The 24678-nt window shown below is 46.4% G+C and overlaps 1 protein-coding gene across 1 annotated transcript in view; it reads left to right on the top strand.

The window, feature by feature from the left end:
* Positions 1-9060: 9060 nt before the first annotated feature.
* The window catches only part of MAPKBP1 (mitogen-activated protein kinase binding protein 1), a 100089-nt gene continuing 84471 nt past the window's right edge, over positions 9061-24678 (top strand). Inside the window, exon 1 of the mRNA XM_066321239.1 lies at positions 9061-9395. Within this exon, the coding sequence (XP_066177336.1) occupies positions 9279-9395 (117 nt within the window). The 5' untranslated portion in view covers positions 9061-9278. The remainder of the gene's footprint in view (positions 9396-24678) is intronic.

A 24678-nucleotide genomic window follows, 5' to 3' on the forward strand; every position in this document is an offset into this window, starting at 1 on the left:
GGGAGACAATGTGAACAGTGACCTACATACTCTTGGGTAGTGGGGGGAGGTTAGACAGCAGGCCATTGGGAACACCAGCTCAGCAGAGTGGGGTTTGCATCTCTCCTTTCAGGTCCCTGGGCCAGGGCCAGCCTCTGTGCTGAGTGCCGTCCATGCAGTCTGTGCAGAGCTGGCCTCAACATGTAAGAATATTCAGGAAGACATCAGCCAAGTGATACAGTGGCACTGTTCCCCTCTGATGTTTAGCCCCATAGAAAGCTGCAGGGCCTCTTCTGTGAGGGCAGAATCTGGACAATAACAGCTTCCTGTTTTCCACTGCAGAACACTCTGGGAGTGAAGATGGTTAGTTTGTATGCGCTTGCTTACACTACCAGAAGGAGGACAAATGAAGGACAATCAGTTGTTCAGACACATGCTGGAAAACCTATCTTGTGGTCCCTTTCTGTGCGTGGAACAGTAAGGAGCTCTCTCTAACCTCACCTGGCCCAACATAACATAGCCCAACTGAACAGTGAACAGCCTTCTGGGTGATCTTAGAGCAGTCAAGCAGCAGCTTTCTGCCTCTGCTCAGTGAGCCCTTCCAAGTACTTTTAAGATATTTGTGGAAAGTAGCTCTTCCTGGCTGCCTTTCACAAACACCTTAAGCCCACCGCCAACAAGACGAAGTGTGTAGATGTCTGCAGCCCCACTCACTGCAAAAAGTTTATGGGCCTAAAACTGGGAAAGGTATAAAGTGATTGCTCTAAGGGAGGCCTTTATCACTCCTCACAGAGTTCAATGGTAATTTCATCCTATGGTATGTATTCCCAGAGAGCAGTAATTAGGGAGAACAATGGAACACAAATAACTCCTACAAAAGGGAATAAGGATTTGGCATCCCTTATTTAAGTACCAGCTCAGTCAAATGCTTTCCTATCATGTGGTTTTCAGCTCTGGACTCCCCTTGCAAGTAGGAGTATCCAACATCCAGTCTCTGTGTGCCTGCTAGCCCTGGCACCTGTCCAGTCAATAGGAGACAGCCTTCTCCTATCTGCATGGTGCTGCTCTTGTCTCTACCCACAACTAAGGTCCCAGATAACTACACTCTAAAAGTGACAGAGCTCATGCAACACTGCAGTCCCACCGAGGGCTTTTGAGACTGTCAAACTATTTTGTCCTGTGTTAAAGGGGGCCAAAGTCTATTAGATCTAAGCTTGAAAGAACCCCTGTGGATTAACCTGGGTACCATGTCATGGCTTGTCTGACCAGCCAAAGCTGTGATGGTGGTGAGTTCATTGGCCCCAGGCAGTGTTCAGGCCGAGTTTTGCCTCAGTACTTGATGTTTATCTTCCCTCATAACCTCCATGTATCCAGCAGGAAACACAACATGTTTACATTCAGCAGCTACTACATAGCATTCTCATCCCCTGCCACTGAAAAATGGACAATGAAGACAGGTCCTGCTTCTGGTGGAAATTTAATACGTTTGTAACATCATTTATCTCCCTCCACAAGCTGGCTATTGCACAAATGTGTGGGCCAGGCCACAGCCAGTGGGGATAGCTGTTCACACAGTTAGTGTTGTACTAGTGGAGAGGGTGAACAGAAGTAGCAGGGGCTGTGGCCTTGCTCTCAGGGAGCCCTTGGCCCCTCAGTGCCCTGCCAGGCTTGTCTGCCCCTGCAGCACTCAGGTGCTGGTGAGGCTCTCCTGAGGACTGTGGGAAGTCCAGCAGCCATTCCTTCAGGCTTCAGTCAGCTGACATGGATTTTTTTTATCAGTCACATCTGCCACGTCACAGCAGGCTTAGAAGGCCACCTCCAAACACCGGATGCACAGGTGCCTCAGGCACCAGGTGAGTCAGAACACAGCCTTGCTCTGACAGCTGAGTGGACAGTTGTGCGCACTTTGCTAATTATGTTAAAAATAGTTTTAATTGAGGGAATGTGTTTTGTTGATCCCTTGAAATACAGGAGTGAGACATAAGCAGACTAGTTCACCTGTTATAATAGCAGAGTCAAAATTGAAACAGATTTGTAATTTTTTCCCCTTAGTTTAGGGGATATTCTTCTAATTCAGAAAATGTGAGTGTAGCTGTGCTTGGGATTTCCAAGTACATCTCTGCACATTTTGTCTTATAACAGAAAATATTAGTCCTTAGTGGATACAAGCCTTTTCTAAGCAGTAAGTTTCTGTCTTCAGCTAGACATTCTATACTACACATTTTGCTTGTACTCCCCACGGTTTCTCTTTATCAGCACAATTTCCTGACAACCAGCTGAATGGCAATCATGAATGTATATTTTTCTTTTTTTAAAGCACAGCTGGGATATATGGTATAAGCATATTCTCCCAGGATGCATTATGAACCATAGATGTCTACATGACTTTTCTATGGGAACACATGAAGAAAAGATCCTCTGTAACTGCTGGCTGGATTCTAAATATTTCAAGTCAGGTATCAGGAGCATGATAAAAAGACCTAAGCTATGGTTGGAAACAATTTCCAGAAACTCATTCTGCTTATCCCTTGTAGCTGTGGCAATAAATGAGAGAGAGGAAGGGACAAAGCTCACTGCCAGAAAACAAGTCAACAAAAGCAACTAAGTCTGTTTGGGTTTCATCACCTGACACACTGTGCCTCAAGCTTTGGAGGCCCCATTGCGTCCAGAAAAGAATTCTCAGTGCCTTTTGCCAGGGCAAATTCATTAAGAGGTTAATAATGAAATTATTATTAAGTTCACAGTCGTTTTCATAGTTGGAGAAAATTAAAACATGAAATGCCCTCTATATACTGCCTGGTAGCTTCTTTTCTTCTCTTACCCTCTACCTGTCTAGTTTCTCATATAGTTATTTTTATTCTGAACTAGACCAGAGCTGTTTATTTTTCGTTCTCCACCCTCTCTCCACATCTGAGTGCCTGCTGTTCGCTGCCCTAACAAGAAGTCAACAGGAGGAAAAAGGCATAATGACCCTGCTGAATCAACATCCTGTAAGGCTGAAATGACAGTCATTATCCTAACTGGAAAGCAGCACTATGGTCTGGAGGCTGGAGCATAGGCAGATCTTACAGAGGAAGACCAAATGCTCTTCTTCCACAGAGTTTAAAGCTTGTGGGGAAAATGTGTTCTCCGCTCTTCACTTGGCCTGAAAGCTGCTCAGGAACACCACAGTGAGGGTGTGGAGCAAAATGTCTGTCCCCACTACTTCTGCAGGCACATGTGAAGGTGGCCAACCCATCCTCTAAGCTGTGTGGGAGCTATGAATCCGCATGAGTGTGACACTGATCCCTGACTAACTCACCTGGTCACTGAGCTGGCCTCAATTGCTCATGCTGGCTGCCACAGCTTCCAGTTTGGAGCTCCCTCTAGTACCAGAGAGCAGGTCAGCTCCAGCACATCGGTGTCTGAAAAAAATGAAATCCTTTCTCAGATCTGTTTCTCTGACTGAGAAAATGAATTGAAAATAGAAAAACCCCAAGTTGATCAAGCTACCATCCAGGGGCTTGGCTGTGATGTTGTATCAGCACATCAGGATTTCAGAGGCACAGAGCACCTTGCAGCCCCATCACATAGAGAGTTTGGAAAGCACTTAGTGTATGCAGTCATGGGCCTACATTTGCCCTCAGCCCATCAGAATGGCTGTCTGGATACTCATCCTATGCCCCCTGCCTGGCCACAGGTACTGAGAAGAGCTTTGTAAGGAGAACAAGTTTAAGGAAAGATTTAATATCACACTGAGAGGGCTCATGTGGCATTCTGCTCTGTTGCTTTGTGTTTTCTTTTATGTGCTCTTTTTTATCACCATATTCTTAACTAGGAAAATAACTTCATTTTAAGATCACCTCCAAAATGTTCCTTTTGCTCAGAGCCTTACAGAGCCCTACAGGGTTACAGAACTATTGCAAAATGCTGTTTCTTCGAAAAGCACAGAGGATTTCTGCAACAGAGAAAAATATTTTCAGATACTTCATTACCTAGTGCTTAAAAATATGGCATTTAGTTTGTTGAGGCATCTGTTCTTTCATTATTTAAGGCATGCCTCAGAAGTCTTCTTTAAGAACACATAATTCAAGACTAAATGCTGGAAATGTCAAGATAAATGACATAATTTATTCATGGTACATTATCCTTTCTGTCAAGGAAGAATTCATGACTCTAGAGTGAAGCTGAAAATCCTGTTGCTTTTGGTTATCATTAACTGATCTCAGTCAAGGCACTGGCCTGTGAAGATGGGCCCTACAGGAACCTACTGTAAGAATACAAGCTTTGTTCAGAAATAAATGTAATCTGTGGCAATAGTGAGGAGGCAATAATGGCACAACAAAGGAAATAGCAGCAAGCGCTGGGGTGAGTGAGCTCAGAGCGAAGCACTTGCCCCAGGACAAGCCACACATGCACCTTTAATGAGCTTTGACACAATGACTGGCCAGCAGATTGCCAGCTTGACTGCTGCCATGGGAGAGCTTATTTTGGACACCACAAACAAGAGCAACATCAGGAGGCTTGTCATGGAGCAGCAGGTTTACCAATTGCTTCTAGTCGTACCACTGAATGAAAAATAGTGTCTCCATTTCAAGCTGTTTGGTATTTCTTGAAGGATAGATCTGGCAGAACAGAAGCCATGTAGGACAGCATCATCTGCTCTGGTTCCACTCTAGCTAAATCTCCAGTGGTTGTACAGTCAGTGCAAGGGTTTTGTACTAACCTTTCATAAATTTGATATTACAATTGGAAAATCATATACCTCTAACAATGAAACAGGTATGTAGTAAGACTTGTACTGCAATACCTAGAGAAAACTGGTGTTTCCTGCCTGTTTCCCTTCTGTATAATTGAGATCAAAGGAAAAAAGGGCAAGAGTTTTTATTAATGAGAGTATAGAAAAGGTTTCTTTAAAAACCACTGGCAAGATCTTTCTCTTTAGGACAAATGGAAGAAACTGTGACATTTCATGCTGCTTCAAATATAACTAGAAAGGTAGTATTTTAGTCTGAAAATCAGAAACATCTGTTCCCTGTCCCAGCTCCTTTTCAGTGAATTTAGAAGTCCAGTGATGTTTCCGAGTTATCCTGTCTCTTCAGTCGCTTCACAGACACAAAGAATTGTAATCACAAATCACATTATGCTGTGTTCAGCTTCCAACAAAAGAGGAACAATCCTACTCGCATTTAAACGGCTTCTCACAAGCATACATCTCAGCTGTCCCTTGTTTTCAAAGACATCCCTCCGTTCTTTCTCAAATGTATGCATGTTTCTCCCGAATGTGATGACTCTGATGTTTTAGTGTTAAACAGCAGAAACTGAAGAACTATTGACTACATTTTTTTTAAACTGCACAGTGCCAGGTCCCAGTCCTGTACAGGCTGGTGCACATTTCAAACTCCATATCCACTGTGAGTAGTTCCACTCACTAGAATTAATAGCCTGGATAAAACTAAGCATATGTGTAAATCTTCCTAGAAGAGGGATTTTATTTTTTGCTGCAGCAGCAGGCCTGGTTTCCTTCATGAGTTTCTCCTTACCCTTAGTATCAAAACATTGTTATTGAGCAATAGGACAAGAGGTTTTGTAGGAATGGACGATATTCACATTTTCTAAAAGAATCCTTTTCTTATGTGACACCTCTTATGTTGCAGACTATACCTGGGGCTGAAGGCTAGACACCCATATGATTCCATGATTCTATATATACACTCTTAGCTCCATGGACTTAAATTAGTTCTATTTTAAAAACAATTGTAGCGTTACCAACTCTTGCAAGTTTATTGTAAATCCCACAAAATTTGATATCTTTTAAAGAGCCATAGTTGCCAGAACTTTATGACATTTTGACACAGCAACAAGCATGGATTTCTCTCTGGGATGTGTATCAAAACAAAAGCTATCAAAGGTTAGGCACTGACATTTTAAATTCACTTCCTGCAAGTTACTGATAGAGATTAGAAGCATGTCCTATTATGCCTCTGGGTGTTTTCATCAGTTTATGCAGATTTCTGACCAGACAAACCTTAAGATCCTAGTCATGCAAGCCCTTGTGCCTGCTCAGAATCCCACCTGGAATGCAAACAAACTTTTCCTGAAATTCTGGTGGTGCAGGTTCACACAATCACAAGCTATGATGCTGGTGGTGTGCTGGCTACCATGGAGAAGACCATAACCCATGTGGATCATTTGTCATTGTAAATCTCTGCCTGAACTTCAGCAAATTTTCATGGCCTGCATTTTTGGAAGGATCATCTCCAATTGCTATCAAGTCTGGGTTTGAATTTGTCACTGAAGACAGGGCAGTCACCAAAGACAGGAAAGGGAGCAGATCACCCACAGTAGGCAATAGGGAGCCAGAAAGATACTCCAAGGATGTAGGAGCAAAATTACAATAAATGGCAGGGCATGTTAAGGAAGAGGGAGCTATCAGGACTTTTCCATGCTACGAAAGGCTGGTATTCTTTCTCCCTTTAGGGCTGTGGTGTGACCAGTGTTGATATGGACAACCTCTTAGGACTGAGAGAGAGAACTACATCCTAAATGTATGCCCCCTGACAGCAATTCATGCTTGCTGGCTTGTGAAATCTGCCTCCCCACCTCCTCTCATGTGGTTAGTAGCTACCATGACCTGGTAGGGCAGCTGTCTCTCTTCCCACTTGGGAAGCACAGGAACCAGCATAGTGGCTTCTGAACTGTTCCTTGGGGAAGAGGTATTTGACAGCTCCAGGGCAGAACCCTCTTGCTGGCCTGACATATATTTGCTTCTAGGTTCTTACCTGCTAGGAGCCAGCACACCAGCGTCCAAATTTCTGATCCCATGGGCACCTTGATGTGCAGTGGGCTGCCAGACTCCTGATGAAAACTTTGAAGAGCTGAGGGGAGGAGGAGCTCCAGGACTTCATCATAGTTGGGAACCCATGCAGTGGGGCCTGACAAATGCCACTGTGTGGTTGTGGATTCCCGTGGTCATCCAGGAATACCCAGCTCAGCTGCTTAGGGTGTGGCTTTGCCAGCAGCCTCCACACCACCTCTGTGAACACCATAGCCCCAGTAAAAGATCCACACACCAGATACGAAGTGTTGGCCATCCCACACTATGGGGGCACAAGGTGACATCCTCTGTCCCCTCTCCCAGCCCAGTGCAGGAGGGTCCCACAGTCCCACGGTCCCCTTCTCTGTCACTTCCCCAGAAGGCTCCTGTTGTGGCACAGGCAGGATGTGGTGACAAGCAAGGAATGCCAGGCAGGTTTGTGGGGCAGTGAGGACACTCTGACACCCCCAGAGACAGCAACACCCCCAGGCATGGTGTGCCAACCCACTCTGAAGCGGTAGGAAGCACCCAAGATTTGTAAACGCTTTTGGTCAAAAGGCGCAATGAATGTCAAAGGGTCCAAAACCAGTGCAGCTGAATTGTAGACACTCTAATTTGCATCAACAATTCAACATGTTTGAGAGACCAAGATGGGTTAAATGACATCTGTTGATGTCCTACCTCTTGTATTATGTATGGGCCAATTCTCCAAATTTCTGATGTCACTGTTCAAGGGATACTCTGTATTTGCTTAGCTGTTGGTGGTGGTATCAGGACAAGTGTAGTGTGGTTATTTTTGGGAACTACTATATTAAATTTGGATGTTAAGCCAACCCACGTTCCATTTCGCCAGAGACACTACAGTAACAGGTTCAACAAGGGAAAACATAGTCAGGGTGACACGTTGTAGGCGGCGGGCGCAACCATGGGACCTGAGGGGCAGCGGACACAGCAGGACGGGCCTCTAACGTGACCTTGACCTTCCTCCGGTCTCGCTTGGCTCTTGTACGGGAGACGCGTCCTCGGATCCCCATTAGAGCTGGCCGGAGCTCGACCAGCGCCGGCGGCCTCCCCATGCAGAGCCCAGCACGGCTCCCCACACCGCCCGGGCCCGTCCGCCACGCCGCGATCCCTCCGCCACGCCGCCCGTCTCCCTCCGCCGCCCCCGGCGCCGCGGTTTGGCCCGCGCGGGCCGCCGTAGCGCTGCCGGGCCGGGGCCGGCGCGCGGCGGGACGGACGGGCGCGCGCCCCTCCGCTCCCGGGCTCGGCGGGCGCGTCCCGGCCTGGCCCCAGCGCCCGGCCCGCACCTGGCACCGCGGAGCCGCCTCCCGCTGCCACCCCCCGCCCTGCCGCCGCCGCCCAGGGGACGGCCCCCGCCCCGCCCGCGGGGGCGGCCCGCGCCGCGGCCCCTCCTCGGGGCAGGCCGGCTGCATGGGCAGGCGCTGCGGGGCACCGTGGGCGCCGGGATCGCCGTTCCTGGGCGCCAGGTAGGAGAGGTTCAAGGCGGCGGGGCGGGCTGGGGCGGGGGGAGGAGGCGCGGCCCCTCGCCCGCAGTGCTGCCGCCGCAGGGAGGAGGCTGCCGGCTGTGCTGGCTTGGACGTTTCTCTCTTCCTCCCCTCTCTTCTCTCTTCCCTTCGCCGTGTCTCTCTCTTTCTTCCCTCCGCCCCCATTTTGCACAGAAGCCGGGAGGATAATTCACTGCAGGCTCTGACTGCATCCCTCTTCCCCCCGGCCACCACCGGCTCTTCGGGAAAGGTGAAGATGTTGGCCGGGGGTCTTGGCAGCAGCTGTAGTGCCTCCTTGATTCACTTTATAAATTCGAGTGGGAGGACGTGGAAACATGAAATGCCTTTATTATCTGGTATCACACACTATGTAATTATGTGGACTTAAAACAGGGATAGATTTGTTAAAAACTCCCTCGTGTGTATTCTCGGGGTTTTTCTGAGACCCGGTGTTTAATAGTCAAGTACAGCACTGTGCTTTTCAGGCTGTGAAGCATAAGGTGGAATCGATGTGTATGGAGCTAAACCAAGGGGTGGGAATTTCTGTCTCTGTCGTAAGAAGATATTGAAGTGCAAAATCTAAATTTTGGATTTGGGAATTGGTATGGATGTGTTAATTGATATTAAATAGACGATAATTTGTGTGGAAGCCTCTGAAAATAGTAGTGCTGCCTCCATCCCTATAAGCTCTTTTGTGTATATTTCTTGCAAAGGATGAGGCTAGAATTGAATTTATTGTGAATATTGCGTTGACTCACGGTGCATCTTTCAGTTTAGATTGCCACTGATTCGATCCTCTGGAATCTGCAAAAGGAAAGTCTGCCAGCCTCTGTGAATAGCTTTGCAGTGTAACTGGAGTGGAGTTCCTGAGCAGAATCGCTGAGAGATATGTGAATGTGTGGGAGCAAAGCTGAGCACATCAGTGTTTCTGCCTCAAACCTGGGCTCGTTCCCCAGGCACAGTCTGTGTGTGGGGTGAATCCTTCGTGGCACCTGGAGATGATGTCAGTCGAAGGGTCTACGATAACAAGTCGGATCAAAAACCTACTTCGCTCCCCCTCCATTAAGCTGAGGAGAAGCAAGCCTGGGAACAAGCGAGAAGATATAGGCAGCAAGGTGAGTGCTGTGTAGTGCAGCCAGCACGCTTTAACTTTGATGTCTAAGTTTCCATCTGTTCTGATAATGCTGCTTTGGGAGACCTAGTATAACTGTAGAGTGATGCAGAGGATCTGATCCATGACAGGTCTGTCTTTTAGTTGGGATCTTTGCTCTGCTGCAGATTCTTCCTGAAGCTTGTGCCCCTCTTTTGAAGCATTCTTTTTGCTTGTGTGATATGACCCCAGCCTGTATCAGAAAGCTTTTGGGATTTCCCCCACTGTGGCGTGTGGAGTTGTTACAGATGACTGACAGGAGAAATGCAGTGCTGCCTCTTCCTCCATGTTACCAGCTGCTAACCTGCATTACTGGGAGCTGAGGATATAGAAACACCTGTTGTGTGTAAGGAATTGCTCTCACCCTGCAAAGGAGAGTTCTGTGAGCGTGTGGGGAAGGGAAGGATGGTATGAAAGATGTGAAACATGTCTTGGAGGTGTCTGTTCAGATAAGGTCTGTGTTCCAGAAGTGCAAAGCACATTCCACGGGTATGTGCTTTCCTCTGCGTGCCTCAGACCACCTTTCATTTGGGTTGTCTTCTGTTATGTATAATTAGTTCTTAAAATCCATTATTCTTCTTGGTGTTTTGGAGAATTTCTGACAGACACTCACTGACTGGGAACTGACTGGTGTCATGAGGAGAGGCTAACTTAAGCCTGGCTTCAGGGAGCACAAGAGCTGGGTGGCATTACCTTGTGCTGACAGCAGGTGCCTCTGAGTCAGGGCACCCTGTTGTGTCCCTGCCACTGATTCACCTGTAACCCTGGGCAAATCACTCAGCCTTTGTGTAGCTCTCTGTCTCTATAAATAGAAAACTCAATCCCTGCCCTTTTGCCAAGACTTGCTAATAAATAAGAAATGCTTGTAATACATGTCTGAAAAGTGTATTCATTGGTCTCAAAACAATGATGTTTCCAAATTTCTCTCATGAAGTTCTCTTGACAATGTACCTAAAAATGGTCTTTCCCCAGCATGACATCCTGTTCTCAGAACTCCGGTTCAGGTCAGAGTTTCCCTTAGATGGCTCTTTAATACCAAGGAACACAGTATTCTTCTCTTGCCAAGCAAGAGACAAGCCTGCATGGCTTCCTCAAAGTTGTCTTGGGGAAAGTCCTTGGTGCTTGTGCTTGACCTCACTGTGTGCATGTGCGTGCATTTCATGCAGCCTGTGGACTGCCAGTGAAACGTGCTTTGTTGGTGTTGCTGAAGAGCAGTTTCTTGGTCTGCAGAGTAGAAGTCTGCAGAAACTGTAGAAGTCTACTGAGAGACTTCTACTGAAAGAGACAAAAGCCATTTGTACCCCCACACATGGTGGGCATTTGATTTTGGCTCTGTGGCCTGCACACTGCTTTTTGGGGCTGGGACCTGCTGCTACATACCTGGGTATTCTGTGGTACATATTTCATTTTGCTCTCCTTACACATGCCTTTTGGGAGAGCTCTCTTCTATCCTTTGTGCTGTCTCCCCTTGTGCAGCCAGGGATGTCTGAGCCCCTAGGGAGGGATATCATGGATTCATTTTGCACCATCAAATTAGGGTTTCAGGGTTGGATTTTGTCTATCTTATTAGTAGGAGCCGTTAATCAGTGAGGTGCAAAGGAACTGATGGGGAGTTTGCTGGCAGAATCAGTTTGGCATTATGAGGAGTTAGATGCAGATGTTGGTTTCCTGAAGTGGTCTGCTCTGAACTGGCTCAAACGAGTTAGGATCTGCCATCAGTGTGCCAGTTGGAGAGGGCAGGGAGAACGGGAGTGGGCCCTTTATCAAAGATCTGACAGATGTTGAGTATCTGTGAAGACACTCCCTCTGCTACATGTCTGCTCCTCTCCTTCCCAAGGTGAGAAGCAGGTTTCAGTCTGCTATTTGGTGTGTGTGTGAAAACCCGTGGGACTAACACTGACCATCACACACATCGCTCCTGAAGGATCTTTTCTGACCTGCAGGAAGGAATCTTTGAGGCATCTTTGTCTCTTGGAGTTTTTGAGAAATAACTGCTCCAAGAGCTGTATGAAACTGGTCAGATGGGGGCATGGAAGGGCCAATGAAGTTGGTCATTGCAGCTGGATGCTGCTTAGTTGCATAGGATGGAGCTGGACTGTTGCCCTAAATTAGTTCCTGGAAGATGATATTGCCCTTTGCATGTGCACATGTAGGTGAAGACCCAGCCCTCCGAATACCTCAACTTTTTATTGCAACCAGGTGCTGAATTTAAGATGGGCAAGCATCCTCAGTGGCACTGCTTAAACTTCCATGAACTGTGGTGGTTTTTTCCCCTTCAATGGGAAGTGTCCTGGCTCTTTCCTAAAGAACCCTTTGGGCATGTGAGGCTTGCCAGGCTGTCTCAGTGGTTAGGGACAGACCCCTTGGGCAGTTTGTCATGCTGAAGAGAAGGCCTGTGAAATTTGCCTCCTTTCAGTGAAGCAGCCGTGTAATGCTGGGCTGGCCGTGGGCAATCTGTGGGAGGCTGGCTCTGCAGAGACCTGTTTGTGCATTGCTGTGGAAGGGGGAGTGTGGGTAAGTAGAGATATTTTGCATGATGGCTGTGCAGGACATGCAGTGTGTTGCTTGGGATCTGTACAAGAGGGAACTTGTTTTGTGACTTCCACTAGGACTTATTTCCTTCTATAATTAATGCATAGTTTTACTGTAGAGCTCCAGGAGATCTCTACAGAAGTAAAACTAAGGAGCCAACAGATAATCATGGACATTAAAAAAAAAAAAAGGAAAAGAGGGGGAAGGAATGGGAGCTCTAAGTAAAGCTTGTTGACAAATTGGATGCAGTGTTTGGTATTACTATTGCCTTCTGAAAACCGTTGTTTTGGTATGGGTGGTGGGGTTTTTTTGTTTGTTTTTTTTTGTTTTTTTTGTGGGTTGCTTTTTGGTGTGTTTTGTTTTGTTTTGTGAGAGTCCTGATTTTTGTTGCTGTCTGACTAATTTTGTGTTTGGACTTCTCTTTTTTGTGTTTGTGTCTTCTGATGTTCATGGCTTGAATCCACTTTTGCTGTGCTCTCTGTGTCTCTGGTTTTTGTGTTGAACCAGTATAGACCTAGAGTACCGTGACGTATGTCTAAGGCTTGTTGACTGTTGAGATTTGTAATGTATTGGTGTGGCAGTTGGAAGCTAAAATTTCCTCAGATAAGTTGATTGGCCTGCATTCAATTTCTAGAGGATTACTAGCCCTGCCAGAAATCCAGCCGTGCATCTGGTCACCGTGCTTGTGATTCCAGTTGAGACTCGGGGTTAAAAACTGGGCCCTAAGTGCCTTTGGATCACCTACAGAGCAACAGTATCAGGACAGGGGGGAAGTTCGGGCCTGACCCATCGCCCATTGTTAAAATATCCTGGTTGCTGTAGTACCCTGCTCACAGAAGTAATGTACCTAAGTAAGTACAGTTCCTGCAGGGCTTGTTTGTATTGTTGAGCTCTATACTTGTAAATATAAACCTCTTCTAACTGATGCAGCTGTGCTTGTTTTAGGGGGGATGGTGTGTGTGGGTATCCTTAGTCAAATCAGCTTGTGAATATCAGTGTAGAAACAAATTGCTACATAACCTGCTACAGGCTTTCCCTGAAACAGGAAGCCAGGGAATCAAAGAAAGGCGTTTAGAATTTGCTGCTGGTCTCTTTGATCTCTCCTGTTTTTTCTGAGCCAGAAATATTTCAAGTTGCCTGTTTAAGAGAGTGCTTTTAAAACCTGAATTCCTTAGCAGGAAGTCATTCAGCAGGGAACTGTTGTGTTGTGGTCTCTCCCCTCTCCAAGTGGCATGCAAACGTGTGCAGCTGGAATGTCTGTTCCTGCCCCACGATGCTGCCTTGCACTGGGTGGCTCTGCAAAACCTTCTTGGGAGCTTTTGTTCTGAAAATGAACCCTGACTAAGTTACTCCTAGTGGGACAGGGTTTGGTGAGGCATGGTCTGTTCTTACTGGCAGCCCGCAGAAACAAGTACTTCTGTGTACTTCTATGTCCTGCCAGTGAGCCTGCACAGAATTAAGAGGAAAGCAGATCCATGGAAGCTTCAGACCCCTCATATCTTGTTATTCCCAATGAAGTTCTCCAGCTTCTTAATCCCCTGAGAAGCTGCAGGGCTCAACTACGACGACAGGCTGTCCTGGACACAGGAGAATGGAGTAATGTTTCTGCCCTGCCTGTAGCTTCCTGCCTTCAGCACACAGTCCTTTTTGTTTGAAACTATCGTGGTTTCCAACAAGAATGGGTGTCAGACCACTGCTGGTCTTAACTGGATCAGCTAAGAATTGCTGAACCTGAACTGAAACAGAACCAAAAACCACACAAGTTTGGTTCACTGATATAAATGCATCAAAAATCATCACCTCTTATTAAATCACTTCAGGTGCAGCTGAGGCTTGTTGCAGAATGGGATTCTTTGTAAGTCTTTGGGAACAACTTGGTCCTGCAGCAGCAGAACCTGCTGGGTTCCCAGGGAGCTGGATGTGGGGCTGAGCAGCCTGTGTGAGTGGGTTGGGGAGCAGCCTGTCTGATGCTGACATAAGGTTTTCTTTTGGCAGCATTTGGAAGGGTCTTCTACAAAATGATGGTGCTTTTGTGGTGCTATTCAGTGCAGTATTGCCCCATTCACCCTTTTCTTCAGTCTGAAAGTGCTCAGCCCACCATCTCTGGGAGTAGTGCAACCAGGGGCACATCTGAGGGAATGCCTCTAACCCTGCTGTGGATGTCTGCTACTGTGCCTGTTCTGCTTCAGCATCCATGAGTATTGCTTGACCTCAGCTGATAGCTAGGGAACTCTCTCACAGCTCTGCACTGCTCAGTCTAAACACACTTCAACAGCTTAGGGCCTGCTGGCTGGAGAAAGAAGGGATTTCATGTCTGTCTCTGGTCAGGCTTGTAACGGTCTCCCTTAAAGCACAGGACAAAGGCTGGTTGGGTTCTCCACGGCCAGACCTGCATTTCAGGGGTGTGTCTGTATCTGTAGATAGAGTCAGTGGAGCAACTGAGTGTCATAGCTCAGGGGTTGAATGCTTCCCTGCTTGGGTTGCTCTGGTCCCCCCTATTCCATCCTTAGATATGGGGTGCTCCGGGTGACCCCGTGTTTGTTAACAGTTTCACACAGAGCATTTTCTTGTTCTGTTCTTCACTCTGAATTATATGCCTTGTCCTGAAAACACAGGGTGATCTGGCTAGCTCCCTTGGTCTAAACATGAGTGTTAAATGCGACTTACATTCACAGAGCATATCAAAGCCAGAGGTTTTCTGCTGGTGAACTGCAGTGCCAGTTGACTTTGGTTCTTGAAGTATAGTGGATATAAAAGCATATAACAATTCAACATATTTGGTCTTGTAGCCTGCACTTGTATCCATAAAACACTGTGATACTTCTTGCCTTGAGGCAAGCTTGCTTGCAAGATCCATCCTTCTAGTCACCTCTAAATCATGTGCTGCCTTTACTGTCAAAGACAGCAGGAAGACATCTCTATGGCAGGGGGAGCATGATGATGTGCTGGGGTGAAGTCAGTATAAATAACATTAACCAGGTCGTTTGCCTCATGGGTTCTTGCTTCCTGTGGATGGTCATATGCTGCTTACCTGGATAGCCTTTCAGAGCTGCTGTCGTCCTGCCTTAAATGTTGTTCTTCACCTCCTTCAGATGAGTTGTGTCCTCTGAGAGGGCACGTGGGACTTGGCTAACCTGGCTGGAGAGGCTCTTAAGCAGATTTTACCCTGCTGTCCCTGCTGTGCTGGGTGAGCTGTACACAGAATCCCCTCTTTTGTCCACGGGCTGTGAAGCGTTTAGTGCTTGCCGAAGATCTGGCTGGGATAGTAAGATGGCACAGGTCAGGGCTGCTCAGGGTTGTTGCAGGTGGTACATTTGCTGCTTCCTAGTCAGAGCTGTTGCTCACTGTGGTGTTGAGAGGGCTGGTGGAGAAAGGCATCCTCAGACACAGTGGAAAGAGACCTCCTTCAGAGTGTACCATCTGTTTCACTAGCTGCGTGCTTGGCCCTTCCTGTGGTGTATCACCTCGTGTGTTTCAGAAGGGCAGAACAATGGAATTGTTGGTTGAGAGTCAGACCAGGCTGGGCCAATATTGATTTTCCATTGCCACAGATCTGCAAGCACCTGTAAAATAACTTGTTTATTATTTTAATGCCCTCTGTGTTTAGTGGAAAGTAGCTACAGGGAACCACTTCCATTTCTGTCTGAGAAAGTGGTGGTCAGCATTTTGATGGCCTGGAAAATTGAAGTAGATATTTTGTTTCCTGTTGATAAGGTCTTGGAGAGAAGTTGCTTGATTAGCCTTGGTACAATTTTCTCTGTGAGTGTGAAAGCAAACAACATACACTAGCTACCCTTTGGCTTTTTTCAAAGTTTTTGATGTTTGGTGCCAGGAGTGGTGCTTACATGGCACTCAAACAATGCTTAGCCCTGACATTAATGCTGAGTGATCCCAGCTAAGGACTGAATAATTAACTATCACCAAGCCCAGTTTCAGTTACTTCAGGCTTGTGTTTGTGCCTGACATACCTGCCTCCGCATAGCTGGAAGTTTCTGAGGGCTCTGGTATGTGTGTAGCAGGGTTGCGGCACGCTCGCTGCTCTGGTTCCCAGATCCAGATGTGGGCTGGTCCCTGTGCCTGAAACCCTGCAGGCTTTGCTGAAGCTGTACCCACCAAAGGGTGGCTACTGCAATTCAGAAAACCCTCCTACTATTTCCTTTCACCACAGGGCTGCTTATCCTTGCCCTGAGCATGTTTGTGTGTTGTGCAAGGAAAATGCAACTGAGGCCTGCAGCTGTTGTAATCAGTGTTAAAAAACGGGCCAGGAGACCTGCTCCTTTGAAAAGCCTTTATTAGTCAGCTCTTTAAAGGGGGAACTCGAGGGGTCGCTTGCGCCGCCGCTGCTCCTGTCGCCGCCCTCGCTCCTGTCGCCGCTGAGGATCAGGTGTCAGTCGGACTTTCTGCTCTCGCCGCAGCAGAGTCGGGAGGCTCCGATCTCGCGGGAATTCCCGGCAACCCAACTGGGCTCGTGTGGTCTAGGGGTGTCACTTCTTCCTAGTCCCTTTGTGGTCGTGGCGAGGCGGCAGAAGCAGAATTCAGTCTTTAGGTAGCTGAGGGTCTTCTCGGTGTTGTAGTGCCTCCCTTTTTACCTGGATTTGGTGCTGGGTCGCGGCTTTTGGGTCCGCTTGCCGGCAGCTGTACTTCGGTTTTGGAGCGGTGCACCATGGAAGTCCTTGGATTTTCCTATTAGGCGGGGCCGGCAGCTCGAGGAGCCGGCAGGGAACGGCGACAGCCTAGCCCGACGGAAGGGGGGGGGGCCCGGGGTTTTAGAGGGGGTATACAACTTGGAATGAGATTTTTGAGGGTACAAACTTTGGTACAAACAGCTTAACAGACCGGTTTACAACTGGCATAATATTTGAAACAGTACAACTTTTTAACAAATGGCAGACTGTGTAAGAAAATGGGAATCTCTTACATTTTATTCATTTCAATCAGCTGTGCTGTGTGATCTGTATTCAAAAACATCAATGCAAGTGTGACTCGTTGCTAGTATTTGTATGACCATAGACTGCAGGAGCATCCCATCTCTCTACCTTGCTTTGGTGGGCACTGGACAAATGGGATAAAGTAGATCCAGCCCAAAGGAGCTTCAGGCTTAAAAAACTAAAGAGATGGAAGGAATTGAACATGCTTTTTCTATACAAACATAGTTCCAAACACCCACGAGAAGTCTGAGGCAGACCTAGAAATTTAATCTTGGTCCTCTAAGGCCAAGTCCTAGCCTTAGTCACAAAGCCCAGCCTCTTGTAGATTACCAGGGATGTTTCTCACCTCTCCCATGTGAGGGGGACTTGTGTTCATTTAAGATTATTTGCTTAGAAGTCCGCAAACTGTGCTGTTGTAAATGCTGACTTGGTCCTATTGTCACTAATGATTTCAGTAGCTCTGGTGATGATGACTTTCCAACAAGCTCAAGCAGATTAAGCACCATAAGAATTAAAGCTGTGGAAACCCCAGTAAGCCTTGTAAATTTGCTAGTGTCCCAGGAGACCAGTACTGTTGTTAGTTACTGTGAAGAAACTGATTGAAAATAGTAATGTAGAAGACTAGGAACTGCTGGTGTATTCAGAGTTTCCAAGTCAATAGCAATAAAAGTCAAACCTGCTTTTTCTCCCAAATACAGTATTAAAATTCACAGTATTAAAAGTTGGTCAAGATAACTAATGTGATATAACAACTAATATGAGATTTCTTACCCAATGAAATTTTAACAATGGCATTCCTTCCTTACAGTGATGCTTCTTTATTTTCTGCATCTCCCTTGTGCAGCTAGTCTGAAATTTTCCCCATCATGGATCCAGAGAGCCTCCTTTCTCTGGAAGAAAGTAGATAAAAGAATGTTGCATCATAGTAGAGAATCATAACATTAACAAATATCTTGAGAGCAGGCAGATGGAGGAGTTTCTGGAAGGAGAAAGCAACTTTATGGCAGTGTCCATGGATTCAAGGATATGGAGTTGTAGAACTTTCTGCTCCTGTTTTTTCTCCCAAGCAGGCACGGTGAAAAACAGTGCTGCCTCTTCAAAAACCCTTGCCTACTGGCAGACAGGCCCAGCACAGGGCAGCTGTTTGAAGTGCCAGTATTGAAGTGTTAGCTACCTCTCCTGTGCTCAACAGTGGTAGCCTTTGAGGTCTCCCAAGGGCTTTGAAATTGGCTGCTCACCTTTGAGTAACACATAAGGGGCTGCTTGTCTTTGAAGTCTTGTTTGTACTAAGGATGCTTTCATTTGAGAGAGAAAAAAAAAAAAAAAAAAAAAAAAAAAAAAAAAAAAAAAAAAAAAAGAGGCACCATTGCTCAGGCCAGGCTTTGCCCCAAAGGCGCTTGAGTTCATTGCACAGTCCCTAATGCAATCTAGATGCTGGAGATGCTGAAACATTGAATAAGACTGAGGGTGAAAGGAGTGTCTGCAAGACCTGCCTCTTTATTTGGTGGCAGGTCTTGGTGCTCAGGACTCGCTGTGCTCTGTGCTTTGTTCATGGCCATGCTGTGACTGGAACCGTGAGGGGATAGGGATGGTGTCAGAGGTATTCTGGGAGGGCATGAGTGTCTGTGTGTACTTGGCTAAGGACTTGCTTGTGCTAGAAGGAATTAGCAAGCTGAGATCCAAAACCAAGCTATCTTAATGGTAACACAGTATCAAAAGAGTCTATTGAATGATCCTGCCCCTCAGAGAAACAGGCTATACCAGTGAAAAACTTCCTTCTGCCAGTTATGTTTCTTCAATACTAGTCTTTTCTGCAAGAGCTTTGTGTGGCCTGAAAGGGATGTTTTTCATACTATAAACCAGTGCTTCTGTGTTGCTGACTTGTATAAAGGTAGAGTGAACCTTGAAATAAAGCTATGAAATGTTCTTTTAAAATGCAGTTAAAGTTTTTGGGTTCTGTGCTCTGCTCTTCAGACTGTCTCTGAGCCTCTTTTTTCCCCTCAGTGTAAAACAGACAGGATACTTTTCCACTTTCTGCACAGCGTCCCAGCGTCCAGGGCTTTAAAACAGCTGCATAACTCCTTGTGTTTGGCTTATCTCCCAGTTTTGAACTAGATATAGTGGTTCTGAGCACAGTTGTTTCAAACTTGCTTTGGGGGTGTCATCCTACTTGAGCAGCTCGGTCCAAAAGCATTGCTGACTATAAACTGGAACTGACAAATTTGGGATCTGCTTTTTTTTTGCTTAAGCCCACCTTGTCCCAACTGATCTAGTTTTCCTGGACTGAATCATGGCCAGATAGGCTTTAGATTTGGTTCTGTGTACCTTTTCAAACTATGAGGGCTGTCTGGAGAGTGTTTGCACAGTGTGTGCCCTAAACCCTGCTATGGGAGTGGTGGTTGAGTGGAATGGATACAAGATGACATAAAGTGTTCTTAATGAAATGCACGAACAAATATTTCTGAGGATTCTGTGGTAGCCTCAGTGAACCTAGCGGTTTCTAGAAGCCTGAGCAGCTTTTGAGGCTGGAATTGGGATTCTACTGTCCTCTGCTCCGGGAGGATAATCTTCCTCCCTGATAATCCGTGGTTTGTGCTGCCTGTCTCTGCGGGCTTCTGAGCTAAGCTGTTGAGATGTATTAACACGCAATCAGCAGCGTGAATAACTGGTGCTGGGGGAGGATGAGGGCGAGGTGCTCTGGGGGAGAGGCAGCTTTCTTCAGTTCCCTTGCCACTGCCTGCCTTGGCTATAACTTCTGGAAGGGCAGGTCTGCATCACCGTTGTGGTGAGTGACTTATGGACACTTGCTTTGTGAAGTTCCTGGCCCATTTTCTGTAGCAAGGCTGCAAATAAGCTTTTTGATGTCTGAGACCTGCAAAAAATACTTTTTTGATGGAGCGATTGGTGGAAGAATGAATGTGGTACTGGAGGAGAAGATGCAGTACCTGGACTGTCTTTGCTGTGTGTTGAAGCTGCTCCAGGCCCTTGGAATGAGTGTCTCTGCCTAGGGGTGTCAGTGTGTAAACACAGCTGTTAATAGAATGGCCAGGGGGCTGATTAATGACTTTCTACATGGCCTGCTGGAGCCGGGGTGAGAGCCAGTGGGCCACACAGCACCCAAGCCACAATTGCATGGCCTGTCCTGCCTGCTTGCTGGCAACTTCACTGCTTCTGCCCTGGCTTCTTCCAGGTGCTGCAGCCTCCTGTGGCCATGGACATGCTGTGGTGTGCTTGGGAAGGGGCACTGTGATCCTGCCTCTGGCTCTGTGGGTATCCAGTGCCTGGGGAGGGCCCTGCACTGCCTGGGGCCTGTAGCCCTGTAGCCTGCAAAGCTTAGTTTAAACACATGTTTGGGAAAACGAGACAACCAAGCTCCTAGTCTATAATATAATAACCCTCTATAATATGCTCAGAGTCTATGTTGTTCCAGACAGTGCCTGGATCTTCATGGTGAAACTCTGGTGACCAAAGTTCCAGGCTGACTGGCAAGGCTGGGAAGGACTGCTAGGTTGCCCTGGATAGTAACATTGCCCTCTATGGTAGGGGATATGATGCACTGGGCAGCTTCTGGCTTTGCATTTCTGACAAGGAAACTGAATTGTCTCGTTAGTTTGGAAAAATCTGCCTCTTTGGTGAATGATAAGTGTTTTACAGGGCACCTGGGGATCTCTGAAGTTACCATGGGTTGAGAAATACTGCCCACTGTGGCCAGTCATGTGATGTTCCCCTGGGAAAAGAAGAGTGCTTGTTGCAATAAGGCATTTAGTTTTGCTGTCGGTATTTTCCAGGGGTTTAAAACAATTGGGAACACTCATCACCTACTGCCTAAAGGTTCATTGGCAAGCAAAACAATTTCTTTCTGCTTCTAGTTTTTTTCTGGCACTTAGGGCATGTTGTATTGGGAAGAGCAACCCAGCCCTTCTTAGCTGGCAGTCCTGGCAGAGGAGAGGAGGAGGCTGTGTAAAAAGTACTATAACTGTGCAGAGCTGTTATACAAGCTGGTATTCCTGGGCTGTGAGTTGGGGGCCTGAAACATATTTGTGTAGCATTTGGGATTAGCTGAGTTGAGCAGCTCTCATGCTGAGGACATGGCAGAACTATAAATCACTAGTGATCTCTGGAGCTGCAGAAGCAGTTAGGACAGAAAGAAGGGCTTAGAAATGAAATCCATCATAAAATGTCAAAGTGGGTGGTTTCTCTTGCTGGGGAGAGGGTCTTGTCTCTGGACAGCAGAGGGAATGTAGCCTATGCATTGCAGCCGTCTCTCTGGAATAGGAATTTGCTTCCAGGTCTGCTGCCTGTGCTTTGTCCCATGTCCTGCTCTCCCCCTCTCTACTGTGATTCCATTTGGATGTTTTTCTCAGATCCCCAGAAAGGAAAGTACTGTAAAGAGCTGCCAAGCAGGGTTTTGCCTTGTGGAGTGTACTTAAATGCTGAGGCCTGATTGGATGATGGTATGATTATGTTTCTATTTTTCTGTGTGTGTGTGTTTAATACGAAGGACATACTCTGTTCTGGTTGAGTGTATGTTACTTTTCTTAGTGTGCCTGTTAGTACAGTAACTTACAGCCTGCTCTTTTCCTCTGCTTATAAAGTGACAGTGGTATTGTGTTACAGCTGTAATGTACACAGTCTTATACAACTCTTTGTAGCATTTTTAGAGTCATGATGGCCTTGAAAGGTTTAAAAGAAAACTGAATGCAAACTCTGGCACCATTCCTGTGGGTGCTTCAGTATGTGCTTAATTTTTTGTGGTGAGGTAGTATGAGTGGTCCATTTCACTCAATGGATGTAAAGATAAGTGTCTCTGTGGCCGACTGCAAGATCAGAGTCTATGCGTGATGATTCATTTAATGCACGTAACTGTATCTGTGTGCATGCCTTATATGTATATCGTGCAGTTGTCTTCATCATGTTGTTTAGACCAGCTCAGCTGCACTTTATCCAATAATCCATATTTCCTGAATGCGTTGCTAACCAGTCTTGTGAAACCTGGAACTGAGACTGTTCCTCTTTCCCTGTTTGACACTCCCCCAAATAAGCATTTGACCAGAGAAATTCTGTTTTTATTTTATACCCCTATTGTCACCCCTGAAACTGGTTTCCCCTTTTCGCCCCATCTAGAAGCTCTCTGACAGAGTGGCAGAGCCTTCTCTGATCTAAGCAAGATGCTGACCTGGCTTCTTCAGGAAGGGCAGTTCCATCCCTGAAGTTACAAACAGGTTTATGCAGGATAAAGCTAGGTTATTTATACCCCAGGAGAAGAGACGCCTGTCTCTTCAGAGGCCTGAGATCGTGGTCATTAACTTTTCCACTTCCCATAACCAAAGGTGCCGTGCCTTTTCAGATACTTCTGAAGTGTTGATTATGCTTTCCACCTCTTTAAAGTTCAGTCCCATTGGGTTTAGGCAAAAGAAAGGCAAGCTTTTTAAAAAAACATGTTAATCACATATCTGTCCTTGTCTTCCCCCACCCCATCCACCCTCCCTGCATTTAGCTGTTGCAGAGAAAAATGTGATGAAAGGTTGTTTTTAAGTGTATTGGGAAGACTGACAGGTCTGTGTTTGAAGCCTGTGAGAGGGAGAGTCTGGTGAAAAGTATGGTAATTATCACCTCTTGCTTTTCTATATGTGGGCTGCTGTTTGCAGCTTGGCTCACCTGGGGTCGTGTTAAAGCCTAGGCTCAGCACTGGCATCAGTAACCTGCGAGGTTTCTGGCAAGCGTCTTCCTCGTGTCACTGAGGTCTCTGCAACCAGTGCTGGGGTAAATACCCTTCGGGTATTGGGCCGGGGCTCCTGCCCCTTGCCATTCTTGTTTCTTTTCAGTGCGTGAGCTTATGGGTGCTGGATTCAAGTCGGTCTTGTTAAAATATGGTAGTGCTGCTGATATCTTCAGTACAGGGTTTGCAAATGGAGCTGTGCTCATCCAGCTATCGTCTGTTTCTCCGCTCTTAAGTTTACAAAATGCAAGTGGATACTGGCAGATGCTCTGTGTGTTCCATGTCTGCCCTTATACTGGCCCACACCCTGGTCACCTCCATGTGGTATCTTGGCAGTCAGACACTATATCTTGATGTGACAAGAGCTGCCTGTTAACTTAGAGCTATAAATCTGTTGGGGCTACAGTGGAAGTCTGTCAGTGCTGTGCAGATGGCAACTGGCTTATTTAGCTTCTGGGTGGGTAACTTTTAAATTTTTTTTTTCCTATCATGGTTTGTGTTTCTGCAGTTGTAGAGCCTGTTCTGGTTACAGCAGAGCAGCACTGTAATTACAGCAGCACTGTGTTAACAGAGTTTATGGGACATTGTTTCCAATTGCTGTGGTCTAAACATATGTACACCAGCATTGAGTTACTTCTGCCTGGAAATAAGCCACAGAGCTATATATATAATATGTTTGAACTGGTGCAGTAATATTGTTGGTATAAATAGAAGTGGTAGACCCAGGGCTTCCCTTCCTTACAGCTGATTCAAGAAGACTTCCCAGATACTCTGTCTTCAGTGGAAAAGCCTGTGGACGGTGGCTGAAAGCAACAACAAAATGCCATATGGTGTACCTGCAGGGAAGAGCATAAGTGCTTGGGTCTGGAGCATTGGCTTCCTGCTTGAAGATTGCTCGGCTCTTTTCTCTTGTGGTGAAACATCTGTCAGAAATCCTGTAGGATTCAGTTTGCAGCAACCTGGTGGCCCAACACCACAGAGTTTGGTCTGTGACTATCTTAGTTTTTTGTGACTCCAGAACTGTTGATGAGTTTGCTTGAACTGTCAGATATTTTTCTCCTCAAACTATTAGACAGATCGTCTGGATACTCGTGGAGCTGCCTTGATCATCATGATGTCACACATTGTAGGGAACAGTATTTTGAAGTGGCATCATCTGTGATTTCATAAGTGCATCAGGATGCTGCTGTCATCTTTTGGACCATGGGGAGTGTGCACAGGACTTCTCCCAGGCAGTGCTTGTGAACATAACTCTTGCAGTTTAGAAGTAGCTTTTTGGTTTTTTGTTGAGACTGTTTAGTGCGAGTATTTACTCATTCAATTTGGCTGCTGTGGCAGATTTTGCCAATTTCTGTGGTTCTTTCTGTCACTAATAGATTTGTATCTCGCCTAAAGGAAATGTAGGAAATGACCTCTGTAGAAATCTCAGAAAATACTGATAAGCACTGAGCAGCTAGTTTTAGTCTTTGCTTGTGGATGATATTAATTCCGTCTTTAAACTCTAAGTACTTCTTTTGTCTTTGGCTAATTTTTAAACAGATCCTTCCACAGTATTGTCTCCTAAGTGTTCTATTGTAGGTGTCAACCTTCAGCAACATTTGCAGGTGGACGTATTGTCTTTCCTTAAACAGACTGATGCAATTAGAAGAAGAGAGACAAGACTGTGTACATGTGGGAACGTTTTAGGGTTTCAGTGCTCCACAGACAATTCTACAATCATTTCTTTCTGCATTTTTGTTTAAGAGTCCAGATCATCAGCTGTGTTCATTCAGCTCTGACAGGCCATCAGTTCTGTTTCATCCAACACCTCTTCTCTGGCTGGTGATAGGAATTGCAGCCTGGCTTCTTGCAGGAGCTAGCTCTGGTGCAGGCGTGACAGTAAAACTTGTATCCAGCAGTTGGCTCTGCCAGTGCACCACAGTGCACCTCTCTGCCAGTGCACCACAGCAGGGAGTGGACACAAGCTGTGTAGAAGCTTTACAGCTTTCTTTTTACTGAAGAAAAATACTTTTTTACCAGGGTTGGCATGGTGGTTCAGCACAAATGTCAATCAACAGAGATGTTCTCTC

Source organism: Sylvia atricapilla, chromosome 6 (genome assembly GCF_009819655.1).
Source record: "Sylvia atricapilla isolate bSylAtr1 chromosome 6, bSylAtr1.pri, whole genome shotgun sequence".
NCBI classification, from domain to species: domain Eukaryota; kingdom Metazoa; phylum Chordata; class Aves; order Passeriformes; family Sylviidae; genus Sylvia; species Sylvia atricapilla.